Source organism: Podarcis raffonei, chromosome 7 (assembly GCF_027172205.1).
Source record: "Podarcis raffonei isolate rPodRaf1 chromosome 7, rPodRaf1.pri, whole genome shotgun sequence".
NCBI lineage: Eukaryota > Metazoa > Chordata > Lepidosauria > Squamata > Lacertidae > Podarcis > Podarcis raffonei.
Genome location: NC_070608.1, coordinates 50488332 through 50505250, shown reverse-complemented (window position 1 = coordinate 50505250; position 16919 = coordinate 50488332). Strand labels below are relative to the sequence as shown.

General features: G+C 39.4%; 1 protein-coding gene across 2 annotated transcripts in view; it reads right to left on the bottom strand.

Moving 5' to 3' along the window:
* Positions 1–16919, bottom strand: part of LDLRAD4 (low density lipoprotein receptor class A domain containing 4) — a 263881-nt gene that overhangs the window by 140346 nt on the left and 106616 nt on the right. For both annotated transcript variants that reach the window (XM_053396605.1, XM_053396601.1), the window contains one exon: positions 3754–3894. Coding sequence is in view for 1 of the 2 variants with exons in the window: in XM_053396601.1 (XP_053252576.1) it covers positions 3754–3894 (141 nt within the window). In the remaining variant the exon portion in view is untranslated. The remainder of the gene's footprint in view (positions 1–3753; positions 3895–16919) is intronic.

The following is a 16919-nucleotide window of genomic DNA, read 5'->3' as shown; positions in this document are numbered from 1 at the left end:
GCATGTCCTCCTCAACCCAGCCCAAGATAGATCTAATGCAAAAGTACAGAACGTTGCAATCAAAGTAACTAACACAATGCATTAATTAAATGTACAGCTGAGTGCCCAGCACTTATCTTTGCTAGTAATTTAAAACTGTTGCCCAAGTTGTGACTGCTGCACCTGGCCTAACACTATCAAAATTTGGAGCCTAAAAAAAATCTGGAGCATAACAAATCAAGAGCCTCTTCCTACACGAAATATAGTGCCCTGTACAATCAGGATCCAATAATACAGAGCGTACATGTAACTGTTTTTTAAAGGAGCTGGAATCTTACAGTGCACTGTTTGGTGGGAAGAGGGAAGCAGAGGAGATTCAATCCAGCCCTCTTCTGAACAGCTGATAGCAAGATTAGAGTTTCCTTTTATTTTTAAAGGGTTCAGTGGAAGTAGCTAGAGATGCTTGATAAATTCGATTTCTGAGAATTCTGATGTGAACTGAGCTGATATGCACCTCCCAGTCTTCAGAACTGACATTTCTTTGAACTTCGTGATACAGTTCCTTGAAAAGTAAATAAATCGTGATGCCGTTCTCAGCTCACAGAAACATACACTAAAAATGCGTATTATGAGATAATATATGTTTAGAAATGCAATAAGAAAAAACACACATATTAAATGCACATTTTGTAATAAAATATGCCTTCAAGGTGTCTTCTAAAGGTTTTATAGTTACTTATCTCCCTGACATCTGGTTGGAGGGTGTTCCACAGGAACTGCGCCACTATCAAGAAGGCCCTCTGCCTGGTTCCCTGTAACTTCACTTCTCACAGTGAAGGAACTGCCAAAAGGCCCCTTGGGGTTTAAGATCTGAAGCTTAAACTAGCAGGCCTGCCATTATTACACACAGCATTGCCCTTAGTATTGCTATCTATCAGAAATGTAAGCTGACACATTTTTTTCTCTGAGGCCCCAAAAAACTTGCTTAAATATTTTATCAGAGAACCCTTTCAACTAAGTACACTTAAGAAATCTTATAAATGAAAATATGCCTAAAATATGTACAGATTTCATATAATCATAATATTGTAGAGTTGGCACATCTAGTCAAACAGCCTGCAATCCAGGAATCTTTTGCTCAATGTGACCCTGAGATTGAGTCTCATGCTCTACCCACCAAGCCATCAGAATGCACAGACCTCCAACTTTAAAACTTCAAATGTGGTCATTTGTAACCAAATCAAACCTTGTTCTGTTATCTTTCTTTCATTTGCTACATTAATCTTGTTGTAGGGACTCATTTTTCCACCCTAAACCCTGTTGGGTCTATTCCTGGTACCAGATCTTGGCTAAGAAGGAAAGTACCAAGAGCAACTGTCTGTGGGAAGATTTAGAAGTCCCTCCCAGGCTCTAAAAATGGGACCATAAATTTATATGTGCTTGGGGAAGACCCTGCAGCAATCAAGTGCAGTTTGGTTCTAAATAATTTTCATATAAAATGCTTTCAGTGTTGATAAGTGCAATTTATTGTGCTCTGCACAGTTCAGTCAGAAATATGATTTTGTTATACAACAACAGACATAGACCAGCTTTAGTAAGATTGTAGGTAAGAGAACAGGCGAAGAGCCCTGCTGGATCTGACCAAAGGCCTAACTAATCCAGCATCCTGTTTTCCACACTGGCCAACTAGATGCCTACAGGAAGCCCAATAAGCATAATAGCCCTCTCCCTCCGCAATAGGCAATTCTAAAGCAAGCTGCCTCTGCTCTTGGTGGCAACTTATGTGGAGTCGTCTTGAGTCACACCTAATGGTAGCATCTTGGTAGCACTGGCAAATTTAATATTTGTAACTACATCATGTCTGTCCTTCCTAAGGCTAGTTGTTGTTCTTTACAGCATAATTTTTACAACTGATTTTCCCTTAGAAACCAACAAACAACCTGTCATTTTGAGTAACTAAAATAGGACATTAACAGGGAAGTTTGTGTATGTGCCCTGACAGAACAAGCATTCAATAAAACCTTTTTGTGGCGGTCTCTCTCTCTCTCTCTCTACGAGGTTTGGTTTGTTTGTTTGTTTGTTTGTTTTTCCATCAATATTTTCTTTCTCTAACCAATACATATTGTTAAGTATGAGTTCTGTAAGTATGAGTTCTATAAATACTTGCCATTCAATAGCTTGTCCTTCATTTTTGAGACTCTGAACAAATCTGGGGAGGGGGCCTGAAATGGGCAAGCCTTTAGTGGCAGTTAAATTGGTTACCTTAACCTGGAAGAAACAGAATGTTCAAACTAGGAATTTTGTCACATTGATTCTGACTTTTTTGAGCTCCCAATACAAACTGGCAATGACAAAATGGTTGGGTCAACATACCCTTTACCAGTGCTGGGTCACTGGCAAATCCCAATCCTTCTGCCTTCTGCTAAAAGGCAATAAAATCTTAGCCATTTGTCATGACTCCGGTGCATATCTATGCCCAATACCCAATATTTATTCTCTCAGGAAATCACACACTTTTTAAGATGTCAGAAGCCAGTTCAGTTTGATAGGCTGCCCATCTTCAGTGACATGTTGAAATGTCCATAGTGACCCATCTTCTGCTCCAAAGAACAGGTCATGCTACAAAACTAGTCACATGACAGACTTAACTTGGAGCAAAGGCATTATTTGTAGATCAAAGAATGCAACAACTTAAATCAACTGTGTTTATGAAGCCAGCACAGCATATAAGATGCACATACTAAAGTAAAACCACAGAATGTCATAGGTTGTTTTTTTTTCATAAATGCATTTATGAAGAAACCCCTCCAAAATTCACAGGATAAAACACATGTTGAAAGCCTTCCCTTTAAAACCACTACTGAATGCAGCTAATTTATATTCTATCTGAAAGCACATATTTTATGGCTGCATTATAGTAACCAAATACCTCTGAATCACATGAAAAATACTAGTTTCATACTATCATACTACACTATTAAGAAATATGTGTTTCTCGGTTATAAAAGCTGGATTCAAAAAGATTATCCTTCTGAAATATAGCCAAATAATATTTAATTCGGAAGTCCATTAAGAAGGATATCAAATGCACACCAGTTACCTCGTCAGCTGGAATATTTCCCATTTTTATACATCCCATCCAATTCTATCTCAACCTAGAAGCAGTTTAAAGCATCTTCAGCACATATATAACAGAACAAAAAACCTATGAGTCTCAATACGGGCAGACTGTACATATTGCTTTCTCTGTTTTAAAAGGAACAGCTTTATCTCCCCCCAGCAAACAGTACAAAGGGCCAGTCTAATATTATTTTCTTTCTGGGCCAGGAGACTTCACTGTAGCTCATGTATATAGCAACTTGCCATGTGGATCCTCAGGATCACGTTGGATCATTCTGGAGGACTCCATCATTGGAGAGCTGATAGCAATGTTTCCCAGCCATGCAACAGGTAGAAGTATAGTGTCCATATGAAGTACCGCTCAATTCTGCCTTTAGAAGAACAATTCTCGCACATCTGGCTGACTTATAAAACAGCAGCTGCCGTGAGAAACACTCAAGCTCTAAGGAAGCGCATTATAGAGAGAAATGCAAAGTGCAAGTCACAACTACAGCTATGTTTTTAGTCTAACCCAATTATATAAGTAGTAACAGGAGTTGGGTGGGAAACACCTTGCTACTTTCATTCAAATCTTTTGCAGAATAGCATGAGAAGTAGAACAGACTTCAAAGCAAATGTAATAACTGTCCATAGACATAGGGGCAAGGTACTTACAGCTGAAGATACTTGGAGGTGGATGCTCTGTTACAAGCAGACAGTTCTCTTCATCACTGTTATCCCCACAATCATTTTGTTGGTTACAGACCAGTGAGCCAAGATACAAGCATTTGCCACTGGTGCAGGTGAATTTGCACTCTGAAAAGTACAGCAGAAGAAAAAGGAAGATGTGAGTACTTTTTAATTTGTTCTTTCATTGTCTATCAAGGTTAAAAACTATTTAAATTAATTCAGCTCTACATGTGGGGGATGATGTAAAGGATTCTTCTTCTTCCTATTTGACCTTTGGAGTCCTATATTGCAGTACAGTTTAATAACCATCTTAATTACTGATTATTTAAACTGCACAAGAAATTACAAAATGGCAATATGCAGCATAAACAAGTTAGGCACTTATGTTTTGAAATTATACAGAATTATAGCCCAGGTGCCAATTCACAATTCACACAGTGAGGTTTTCCATATTATAATTTACAAATGTCACCCACGACTGTTAGATTGTGTGCAACCCCCCATCAGAACTGCAGAGTCTTCTCTTTTGTTAAGTCCCATCTTGCTTTTCATGAGTTAGTAGATGCAGAAGTGATCATTACAGCTTATCACATACATCACACACCGGAATTGGCCTTAAGTCTCTGTGTTTCATTTTAACAGCCCAATTCAGTGGAAGTTAGTTGTGTTTAAGAACTACTGAAATCAATAGGACAGATTAGATGCTACAAATTTTTGTGCATCTCTGAATCAGAGCCATTCTCTCAAATTCTTTTAAAAACCAAGGCTTCAGGCTTGCATGGTTCCTAAGGTAAGTATTTAAAATAAACCTGCAGAAAGCAGCTATCAAAAGAAGAGTTTGAAAAGAGGTTACTTATATATGTGCATATATCCATTTAACAGATTTATAAAGTGTCCCTCATCACGTTGTAATTCCATGGCAGTTGTCAATAAAATAACAAAGACAAGATACAATAAATGCATCAAAGCAGTACAAACAGAATTAATATAATACCAAACAGCCAAAAAGAGCAGATTAATCATAGACTAAGCACCTGTTCCATTTTTTTCCAGTCCAGAATCTGACACATATGTGGAACTCCAAGTGCTTTGTACAGTAGATGAAGCTTGGTAAACACAAGGAGCTATTTTCCTTTCCATACCCAGAAACAAGAACACGGATTGCTAAATCCAGGATCGTGATAACTAAATCTGCATTTCATGATTATTATTTTTTAAAAAATGTTTTGAAGCTTTTCACATTTGAAAGTGTCAGTTGCAGAGCAGGAACAGTACAGCCCCCCTACAAACTGTATTTAATATATTGATTACTTGCTACTAAAATATGCAGAAAACTGGTGAAATTGCTTTGTTTAATTTCAAGTGTGCACTGGGTGTACATTCAAAAATTAAGTTCTTTGCAAAGCTGGTTGCTTTTAAACCACATTCAGCATCTAGGACAGTGGGAAGTGAGGTTTTAGAAATTATATATAATGTATACTTTATTTGAATCCATCCTAGGCAAGAGCGGTCTGCTTGTGTGTCTGCTTGGAATGCTGCCAGCTTTGGACAAGACATAATAATCATTAGTTCCTGTCCCTGCATTAAAACAAGGCTTTAAAGCTGCAAAATGTCTCAGCTTTGATACTGTAATATGCACGAATCCATCCAGGCCCATAAAATTATATCTCTGCCCACCTTTCTCAACTGCCAGATGGAGATTAACAAACTGGAGGACTGCCACAGTCGAACAGTCACTGTTTCACCCTATGTGCTCAATTCCCAAATGTCAGTATTGCCAAGCTGCTGAATACATTTCGAGATCTTCCTTAGCTTGGCAAAAAAAAAAGCTTAGCCCAATTGGTTCTAGATTTTCAGTTTCCTATCATTATTTCAGATTAAAGGAATGTTTTCTTAAATAAAGGCTGATGAGGAAAAGAGCCTGCTTTTCATTTGCAAGGGTCCAAAAGCCTTAATTAAATGTACCAAAGAGTAATAATATGCACTACTTCAAGGCCTGCAATCCTACAGAGTGGAATAAGGGAGACATGGAAGGATTTCAGAACGGGAGAATCATAGATAGCCCTGAAATCCACATCTTATTGGCTTTCAACCACTTTAGGTCAGTTGTTACTGCCACTAGGGGTGCCAACCTGAATAAAATATTGGAGGGGTATAATCGATTGCATGATGTGGCACATGCACACCATCTGAATGGCAATGCCCATCAACTTTGGGGGCGGGGGTCCCTAGCAGTTGGTTCTAGCACCAATGTTTCATGACTACCACCATGTTTCAAATGCACAACTGAAGCTGGGAGATGGCCTCCCATCCCAGTGCCATACTAGGACAGTTCACTGCTTGGACCCAGTCACAAATGGTGAGACTACAACAGCTCTCTGCTGAAAACTTAACAAGTCTTGCTTGTACCATTCAGACTATTCATGCCTCCACCATTCTCTCTTTCATGAAGCCACTTATAATAAGTCTACTTTTTAGCTAAACTCACTTGTATCCAAGGCCAGGAAGGAAGGAAGATAGACAGACAATGCCACTGAAATCCATATACTCAGAAGAGCGGTGAACAGACTACAGGCTTATGAGAGCTACTTACGTTTTTTACCAAAACCCAGAGATCTGCCAACTGAAGGCAGGTACGAAACACAAACACTTAGGATTAAGGGATGCCAAGCCCAGAAATGTATTAGGAACATCAGAACTGAACTCACAGTTCTGCTACTCAAAAATCCACTCCTAGTTATATTCCCCACCCCTACCCCTGCCAGCTTTCTTCATGCGAGTAATGCAATTAAGGATAGTGGGGGGCAGAGAATCATTTTGATTGTTATTGTTAAACAATTGAGAGTACAAAATTATTTCCAATCTATTGCAAATCACTCATAGATCTTTTAGTAGATCCCAATCTATATTCTGCCTGCCCCTGATACTAACACATTAGTCTCTTTTGAACTAGAATATATATGCAGCATGGGTCAGGAAATGTCAATAATAATAAAAAACTGTTGGTCTAAATGACATTTTGAGCTAAGTCTCTCCTATTCCAAAGTCTTTTCCATGCACCAGTAGTTTCAGATACTCTTAATAAATGCAGAACATCTGACTTCCACATATATACACTATTGTATGAAAACCCTATCTTAAATGTCTCTCAGCTCTTTGAAATCACTTACGGGTATTTGCTTTTTTCATAAATCTTTGGAGACACTTCTCCCTTGTTTTAAACCTTTATAAACAGATACACATACAAACAATTCTCTTAAAATCATACACAGGTCTACTCAAAAATAATCCCCATCAAATTCAATGGTGCTTACTCCCAGGTAAGTACTAGAGGCGTGCAGCCTTCCATTCCCATTCCCAGTAGTGTTTCAGTACTAATGACTGAAATTTCCCTCTCCCCCCTCCAATAACAGGAGGGAGGATTTGTTTAAAGAAATCAAGCCTAGTTAGGGTGCAGTGATTTAAATCAAGGCAATTTAAATCATCAAGAAAAAGGGAAAATTTAAGTCAATTTTCCAACTGCATGATTCTGTACAAGTAGACATACAAATTTGTTGCTACATACAAATTAAAGCATATCTGTTTGCAACTAAACAGAGCTATTATGCTACCAAGAATGCAACATACTTTTTTTGTACTGTAGAAATTACGGTAAATATGCCTAGGAAAAAACCTGAGAACATGAGGTTTCCAGTTTAGCCCTCTTCATGAGCACCAAGCAATGCCATTCACTTGGCCTATGAGCCCAACTAAATGTGATGAACGGGCCATGGCTATTATTCACTGAATTTCTTACCCACCCTTCATCATATTTTCCAAGAATTACTCTAAGAACACAACCTTCTCAGGCTGGTAAGATGGTGGCAAGATGAGCTCCTCATACATTGTGGCATCTGGACAAGTTGGGTCATCCAAGGCCATCCAAGCCTACGACCAGAACTTGGAATCTGACTCTGGGCCATACCAGGTAGATACTCCATCACAATGGTGACAATTTCCTGGGGCTCATCATATAACTGGAAGCCTCTGCAATCAAACAGATTTCCTTTGGGTTCTGCTGATCCAGATAAATTCAGAAGCAATTCCCTCACTATCAAGGGAGCAGGCTAGGATAGCAAGGATCATTCGGTGACTAACAAAAATTGAAGAGGCTGTTAGGAATCACGTCAGTTGTCTCAAACTTGAACTGGTAAGGAAATCAGAACCAACCCAGGGTGCATAATTGTGCCTAATGACATACCAAAGAGATCTCAATAAATTGAGTTGTAACACAGCTTGTCTAGACAGGAGGGGGGGAGGGTGATCTAAGTTTTAAAGATAATCCAGCATGACTGTGTTTTATAAATAACTTTTCAAAGCTATTCCACTTCTACTTTCAAGTGGCAATCAGCAATCCTGGCTGGTCAGTTACAGAGCAGCCCCTAACCCCTATAGGTAGGAAGTATTAGCAGCTATGGATTAAAAGATTAGTTGGATTAAAAAAAAAATCATTAGGCTTGCATCCCTACAAAGTCCAAAAACAACAAAACAATTTCATCAGATATTAAACTGATTATTACTGCTGGTGTGAATGGGCACTGTGCTTAGTTTGCACACATTTGTGTCCCAATTGAATTGCTACTTACCATACTGCGTGCATTTCATTGCCATCTAATCCCAACTTTTATAAAATTTCCCCCTCTACACCAAATAAAGAGAGGTGCCAGCAGGAACTCCAGCTTTTCAGCGGTGTGACCTTTCCTGCCAAGGGGAGATTCTGGCTGTCAATGACAGACTGAATAAAACAACTTTGCACCAACTTTGGAAAAATGCTCCGGCTCTGGTGATCCTTCACGAGAAGAGAGTTTAATAAAAGTTAGGAGACTAAAGTATAACTCCCTATGAACCTGGATACAATAGCTAAAGCATAGAGGTAGGTTCTCTAAAACCTATTGGCTTCCATGAGATTTAGGTAGCCTAAATGTCTGCAGAACTGCAGCATAGAGCATTTTATGGATTAAAAAATGGCACCTTAAAGAGTGCCCAGAAGGCAATGTTCAGCCGATAGGGTAGCTTCATTAGAAAGCAAGCCATTGCATTCTGTGTAAGCTGCAGCTTTGAAACAAATTGTTCTTAAAGATGCCCTCTCTTTTTAAAAACGTAATAAATACATATAGTAAGTAGGCTTTTGGATAAGTACCAAAGAAACTGTGGCCAAAGAATTTGATACATATATACCTTGATGGGGCGGTAATCATTAAATGCTGAACTGTGAAATGTAATGCCATCATTATTTTCAATGCTTATTTTACACATGCTGTGTCTACTCACCCGTATTCAATCCTATCCCATTACATTACGGTTAGTGCTTTCAGACTTTCCTTTGCACTAGGCTTCATAATACAAACAGCAGCACCATTGTTTTATCATCCAGTTCCACATAAGGCACTTTAATTTACAGGTAAATGCTGTCTGTTTTTGTTTGTTTGTTTGTTTGTTTGTTTTTAATAAGGTCAGCTATGGGGGGGGTAGGATATTGATAGACATCAGTATTTAACAGCCTTGAAATTCTTGGCTGACTTGATATAAATAGTATCATATACTAAGTGTGCATCAGTTTGGTGGGTACTTCAAACAACTAGATTAATTGGGGGATTCAGGGAAGGTTCTCACATTCCTGGGTTGGACTGCACCATTAACAAGGCATGTCAAGCCAGGTCAGGGATCAACCATCCAAGTAGCTCTCCTCTCTTGTTTTTTTTTTTTTTTTTTGTTCCCCAAAAAGTTAAAACCCGCAACCTCCCTGTCCCCCAAAACAAGCACACTTCTTTGTGAGAAAGGAAATGAAACTGACTGGGGAAACACTAAGAGGTCAAGAGGGGAGAAGCTTTAAAGCATGGACTGTGCCTGGAAAGAGCGGAGGAAAGGTAGGTGTGGATAAGCCTTTAGTTTGTTTCAAAACAGCATGAATACTGACCTGGCCATACTCTCTGACATGCAAATTACTTATTAAGGATTCAGGATGTCCAGAGAAATGTCTATAGACACTAATTGTTAGGAAATGGTTTGGAAGGAGAAACCCATCAGAGCCCAGGAAAGATGACATATCTTCCCCTCTCCCAGGAAAGGGGGACTGGAAGAAGGACTGGAAGCAGTAGAAGGAGGAAAACAGAAAATCAAGACACTGACACAGAGAGAAAGTGAGCTGAAAACCACTGTTTAAACTGAATTCACCTAGTGGAGTGCTAGCATCTCTTTCTGGGGATATGGTGTGAGATAGTGGTCGGGAGTCTGCTAAGGACTAAGACCATAAGAAGAGCCTGCAGGGTCTAGCCCAGCATCACAGTCACCAGCCAGACACCTAAGGGAAGCCCGAAAGCAGGACCTGAATGCAAGAGCACTCTCCCCCTCCTATACTTTCCAGTAAGCGGTATTTTGAAGCATTGCTGCCTCCAGTGCCTAGCCATCAAGGTTTGTAGCCATTGATAGCTTTTAGTTCCAATAATCCGTCTAATCCTTTTTTTACAGGCATCCGAGTTGGTGGCCATCACTACCTCCTGTAGGTGCAAGTTGCGAGCTGCCCATGTGGGCGGGGTGAGCTGGGGCAAGGCATGCTACATGGAGCCTCGCCACCACCTCCCCTGTAGGGCAGCTGAGGGAGAGGCAACGGGCAGACACAAGCCCCACACTGCCGTTTCGGGTAGCATGGAGCCTGCAGGAACCTGAGCCACCATGCCATTCCCAAGAGAGACGCGTGGCTCGGGCACACTGTGGGTCCCACAGCAAGTGCTGCCCTCCGCTGTTGGCGCCCAGTGCCCCCTGCCCCCCCAGCTGCGCCTCTGCATGCCAATCACTGAGCAATGCCTGCAGTGTCCCAGCTCCAGCTACCATCTGTTTCCACAGCCAACTCACAAAGCTCACCAGTAACACCTCTTTCCCCTGGTCACTTCTTACCAATGGTCTAGTATTGCTTCACCTCATTTGTCACATGCTGTTGTGTGAAAATTTAAAGGTAGACCTTATTCTCCAGGTTTCTTACCTAGCAGCCAAAAACAGTAGCCAGGGAGAAGCAATAAATAAAATAATTTGTTGCTCTTCTAACCTCTACATACTCATCAAAATAGCAGGGTGGTACAGATGGGAACTAGAAGTTTAACAGATAGATAGATAGATAGATAGATAGATAGATAGATAGACAGACAGACAGACACACACTCTCTAACAGGAGGAACTTTATCACGAAGTACACAATTTGAAAAATAATCAAGTAGCATCAATAAAATGGACTGTACTCAGAAAACACATCCCCACATTTGGTAAACAGTTTGGGCAGCTACAACATGTTCAGAAAACCAGTAACCTGGCAGTGTGATCTTCACAAAACCACAATGTCCCTGAGGAGCACATAAAAAGTTCTGAAAAATAAGAAATAGCTTATGAAAGCCAGTCTGTCTATTAGAGAAAGTAAGGGTCTTCGGATAAATGTGATTATGCAGTCAGTGAAACAGTACAATTATATAATTTTGTGCCATGAGCTGAAATTCACTTCACTTCTTTTTGGACAGTGCAATCAGAAGTAGACATGCACTCCTAGGTACGTGAGGACTGCAGTCCGATCTATAATCCTTCCCTCAAAATCTAGGGGGAAAGAAATCTAGAAGAAAGTCAAAGTCATAGCCCCCAACCAATTTATCACTAAAAAGGAAGTAACAGTCTAGAATAAAAAGTTATAGGAAGAAAGTTTGCATCTTCAGTTACTCCTTTAAAAACAAATATAAACAGAGGCATGAGACTGGACTGTTTCCCTTCACAATGAAGATATTTTATGGAAACAGCTGGTACACAGTGCATGAGATCATTAGACAAAAGTTTGTATCTTCAATAACAGCAAAAGAAATTAAGGGAAATTTAGGCTGTGTACACAACATACTTTTAAAGAACCCCACCCCAAAAAAAGAATCCTGGGAACTATAGTTTAACTCTCACAGAGCTACAATTCCCAGCACCCTTAAATTACAGTTCCCAGGATTCTTTGGTGTAGATGTGCTTAAAATGTACATGCAATCCTAACTTCTAAATATCTGCTTAATATTTAAAAAATAGAGAAGCCATAAACCATCTCATGTCCTATAATGGCATGAACATATTTAGCATGCTATAATTATTTTACTATCACGGTGAGAAATTAATCACCCCAGTCACTCTAGCACACAAAATTAGTTTAACCCTAAGTGTCAGCTTCTTGACTGAAACAATGTTGTATGACAAAAGCTGGGTGTTCATATATGTGTTTTGAGCCAAAACAATTTCAGGGTATGCCAAATAATCACACACCTGTTAACGTCAATTTTTGTGCTCTAATCATGTGAATTTAACTACTTCCAGCACCTCCAGCTGTTGATCAAGAGCAGATGCAGAGCAGCCATAAGGGAAATCTCTTAGAATTTCAGCATCACTGATCAAAAAGTGGCAATGAAGAATCTCCCGGGTCCCACAATAAGCCAGTCCTTGAGTATAGCAAAATAATAATGCTGTTTGTTATCAACCGGCAAATGGTATAGTAGTGCCACAACTGACATTTGGCATCCATTATTTTATCCTGCAGATAGCTCATTTGTCCCCACTCTTCTAAACCGTTCCCTAAATTGCTACACGTCAAGATATACTTTCCTCTCATTGGAATTATTAAACCGAATGAACAATAACTCTGAGTCTGGCTCTGTTCTGTTTGTGACTCTGCTCAGATGAAATACATGAGGCCAATAATTCAAACACCAACAGTAAGTTCAGAACAGGCTTACAGTAGCACATGTGGACGGTCTGTTCAGAGATGCTGAGTAGGGGTGGCTTTTCCCTCACACATTTCACATCTCAGTGCTCAACGGAGCTTAAACCATGAACTTCCTGTATTCAGTAACATTATGGTTGCAGTTCTGCCTGGTGGTACACAAAATGTGCTTGCTGTAATGGCTGGTATGGACAGCCTATTTCACCCATGCAAACCTTCACAGGAGATTGCAAACATAATGAAAGTGCATGTACTAACTTACCAATACGTTAGGTTCACAAGTTTGGTAGTGTTACCAACACCAACGTAATTGCCTATGCAAACATATTTGGGTTGCACAGCCTCACATTCATATGGAGAAAAGTAGCAATATGTGAACTAAAAATAAATGGATACAACAGATCGTAAGACTGATCATGAGAGACGGCCTTCTTGGTGATCGCTTCCAGAATTTGAAAATTCCTCCCTAGAGAAGTTAGACTGGCTCCCTCCTTGTGGTCCTTCTACTGGCAGGTAAAGGACTTTCTCATTCCAGCAGGCTTTGGGGAACTGGCTGCTTTTAACAAAAGGGCTGTATGGTTTTGAAATTTTAATAGATAGTTTTAATTCTATCAATGTTTAATTGCTTTTAATTATCGCTTTTGTCTATGTTTTTAGCTGTTCTTATTTTTATCTGTAAGCCACCTTGAGTCCCTGTCAAGGAAAAAGGCAGGGTATTAATAAATGGATTATGATAATGATGGTGATAAGACTGTAGCGATTCCAATTTACCAGGAGCTCAACTATATACTGGAAAATGTAATCATATATTGGAAAAAAGGTAAACATATAAATACGTACTGCGTTTTTTGAGGGGGGGTATTACTTTTTTCAGGGACCTTCCTCTTCTATACTGAGACTGCCATGCAGTTGTTACATCACTTCCCCTTATTTACCTTCCTGATCTTTTTCAAACTAACAAAATCTCTTCTTAGTATCTCAAGCAACTAGGCCGACACAGCAAGCAGAGTTAGAATGGGTTGCTAAATATTGGGTCAATGTGATTATATCAATCCGACACTATCACAAACCAGACACACAAAATGCAATGGCTGCTTTGCCTCACACACTGATCCACAATGGCATATTTCTATGTGCCAAGGAGGCGTTAACGTAACGCTGTCCCGCAATGAAATTTATAATCACCTTTGCAGACTTTAACTTTGATAAATGTTTCAAAGGATTGCTGACGTTTACAACACATTTTGCATTCAGTGCTTTCTCCCTCTCTTTCCCAACAGCATGTTTCTAATTTCTAGAGCTGTCAACCAATTAAAGATTTGAATCAATTAACTGTCTGGCTTCTAAGTGGCTAATCGATCTGTTAACCAATTATTTTTTTTAAAAAAAATCACATATTTCAAAATTTCAATAAAGGTGACTCAATCGGACCTTTGAATAAAGATGACAATCTCTCCAAACTGTCAATACAGTTTTGAAATACTCACTGAACATTGGATACAGGCCAGAAAATGGAACCAGCTTTAAGCTTATTTTTCATGAGATTTGCCCCATATGCTACCCTTTCCTGCCCACCCAAGTGCTGTTGAGAATTCCAGACTGCGTAGTGGAGTTGATAACCCATGCTCAAAAAAAGCACAAGGCTTGCTACATGAACCACACTGATGCATCTTGACATATTTCTCTTGCAACACAGGTGTGAACTTAAAAACAGAATGGGGGGTTCTTCAATAACTTTCAAATTAGGTACTCAGCATTTGCTACTTGTCAGATCCAGTAATCAGAGGACAAATTTAAATTTGGAGTTAAGAGCTTTTGTGGAACTGTTGTATAGAAAGTGGGCTTCTCAGGTCAAAATGATCCCTCCTCTTAACACCCAGAGCAGATCACGGTAGTGATCTCTTCTGTTGTGAGTCCATTCCTTGTTTCAGTTACACACACTGTTGTGACAGTAATCCATGCCTGTATGCTGTGTGGGGTTTCTAGAGCTCTGGAATTTTATGCAGCAAAAGAAAATAAAGGGATAGTAAGTGGGTCAAAATTAGAGGGTTAAACCACTTTGTCCCATTTATAGTTTTCTGTACTTTACCTTTAATAAAACATCTAAAGATTTTAGTGACTCCCTTGAACATACTTGGCATGAACAAAACAAAGTTATATAGCTCCAGATTCAGTTTTTCATGCCCTCTTATTTCATAAGCGGTTCAAGTGCTGGAATATTCTGAAGCCATGTGAGCACTTTTCAGCAAATATGTACAAGTAAAAGGCTGCAAAGATCCGTTTATTTTATTATCTTGCAGTATCTATAAGACAAAGACAAGAACTGGCAGCACAATCTGATGGCATGTTTTGTGACCCTGCCCAGTTGTAATATATGGAACTATTAGGAAGTAATTCCCACTATTTGCAATGGAGATTAGTTTCTACTAAGTGTGTTCAGGACTACGGCCTGAAAGTTTAAACTATGGATGGTGTGTGCTGTAGTAGTTCTGAGCAAGAGAGTTTTAAACCAGAGAAGACAATTTATTTTAATTACTCCATAATTATCACCAAATGATGCTTTTACATTCCAACAAAGTGATCTAAATATGAAATTTGATAGAAGAATGTTATTTTAGCACTAGCCTGTATTTCTAGACAGTGTTCCACAGTTACTAAGTGTAAAAAAAAGAATTTTTATCTGCTACATATCATTTGATGACACTTAAGAGGCTGCATTTACTTTTAATTTATATCTCAATTGCTGCTATATCACTCTTTATTACAGGCCCAATGAAAATATATAAAGTTGATAGTCTTGCATAAGTCACAGTACATCAGGAATTATTTGTGAAAATGATCTGCTTCTTTTTCAGAGGGGAATAAGAAATGGGAAGGTTTATTATGAAAATCTGTATCATGCAATGAGTCAAGATCAAATTTATCCGTCAAAGTGAGATAAATTGTGATTAGGGTTTTGCAGTATGAAATAACAGCACCCAACTTAAAAGACATTGTCAAGGTCTGGCATGTTCTATCTAAAATTGTCGGGTTGTTCACTGTCAGCCTCCCAAGGTTTCTATATCTAACGAAAGAACAGATCCACTGGGACTTCTGGTGGCAAGATTAAATTTGGTTAGCTTAAGTCTACGTTTGGGACCAGAAAACAAGTCTCAGGAGATCATACCTCTTTGTTTATTTATGTATTTAAAGCATATTTACCCTGCTGTAAAGCCAAAAAAGACTCCCAGGGTGGCTGACAAAGATAAATAACAAGATGTTTCACACATACCTCTAATGGCACATGATGGTAGCAGACCCACTTAAAGCTTGACATAAAAAGTGGGAGGTGGAACAAAAAGGGAGGGAGGTATTTGCACGTACACACACACTCATTTAAAATATATCAATAATCAGATCCTTTCATTTGTAGATATAGAGCCCCAGGACTGAAAATGACCAGATTTGAAATTCACAACCCTGTGATACAAGACTATCCTGGAATTATCAGATATATACTGCCACAGGAAGAAAAGACTAGTAGCCAGTTCTATTCTTCTAGAAAAAGAGGTGGAAGAGCTCACCATGAACTTCTCCCTTGTTCTCTTAGAATGGCAATGCCGCCCACCTGAGAGGCGCTGGAGCTGAGCTCTGGATTGGGGGGGGGGGGAGCCCGGCTAGTAGCGTTTAAATTTCCCAAGTATCATCACAACTGTGCGTGCCTGTGTAACAAACATTCCATACTTTCGAAATTTTAGCTGGCAACCATATAGCAAAACAGCACCTATCAACACACACTTATTTATTAACCCAGAACATCCAGACAACAGTGTACTACAAGCAGATGCCTGCCCGGCAAATCTCTCCAGATGACTCAGGTAAGAAAAACAAGCCAGAAACCAAACAAAACAAAACCCTAAGGATTTTTAGCTAATCTGAGCAGGCTAAAGATTCCTTTCTGACCTCGAATATGTATTGGGTTGCCATAATTTGCCCTTTGTCCAAGTTTGCTATGGTCCCATTTCAGCTGTGAACAAGAGTCCTGTGTAGAGCCAGACAATCATTTATCAGAACATTTATCATAACATCAGTCTTTCAAGCTAGTCATCAGAATAACGGAGGCTACCCAGCACATTGCCACAACACATAAAATGGATTGTATTTTAACCCAATAGTCCTAAGAGCCAAATTCTCTGAGAAGCACTCAGCGGTTTTGAAAAGGCGGTGTTTTTTTAACTCCCCTAATTACAAATGTTCATCCGTGCTACCTTTTCAAACCACATTTGATACATGTGTTACAGTCTGCTGTATCTTCTCTCCAATGCCATGTGAAACACATTAAGCAGTTTCTTTCACCGCAGAATTATTCTGGCAAGCAAACTGCATTTCTCCAACGAGAGAGAAA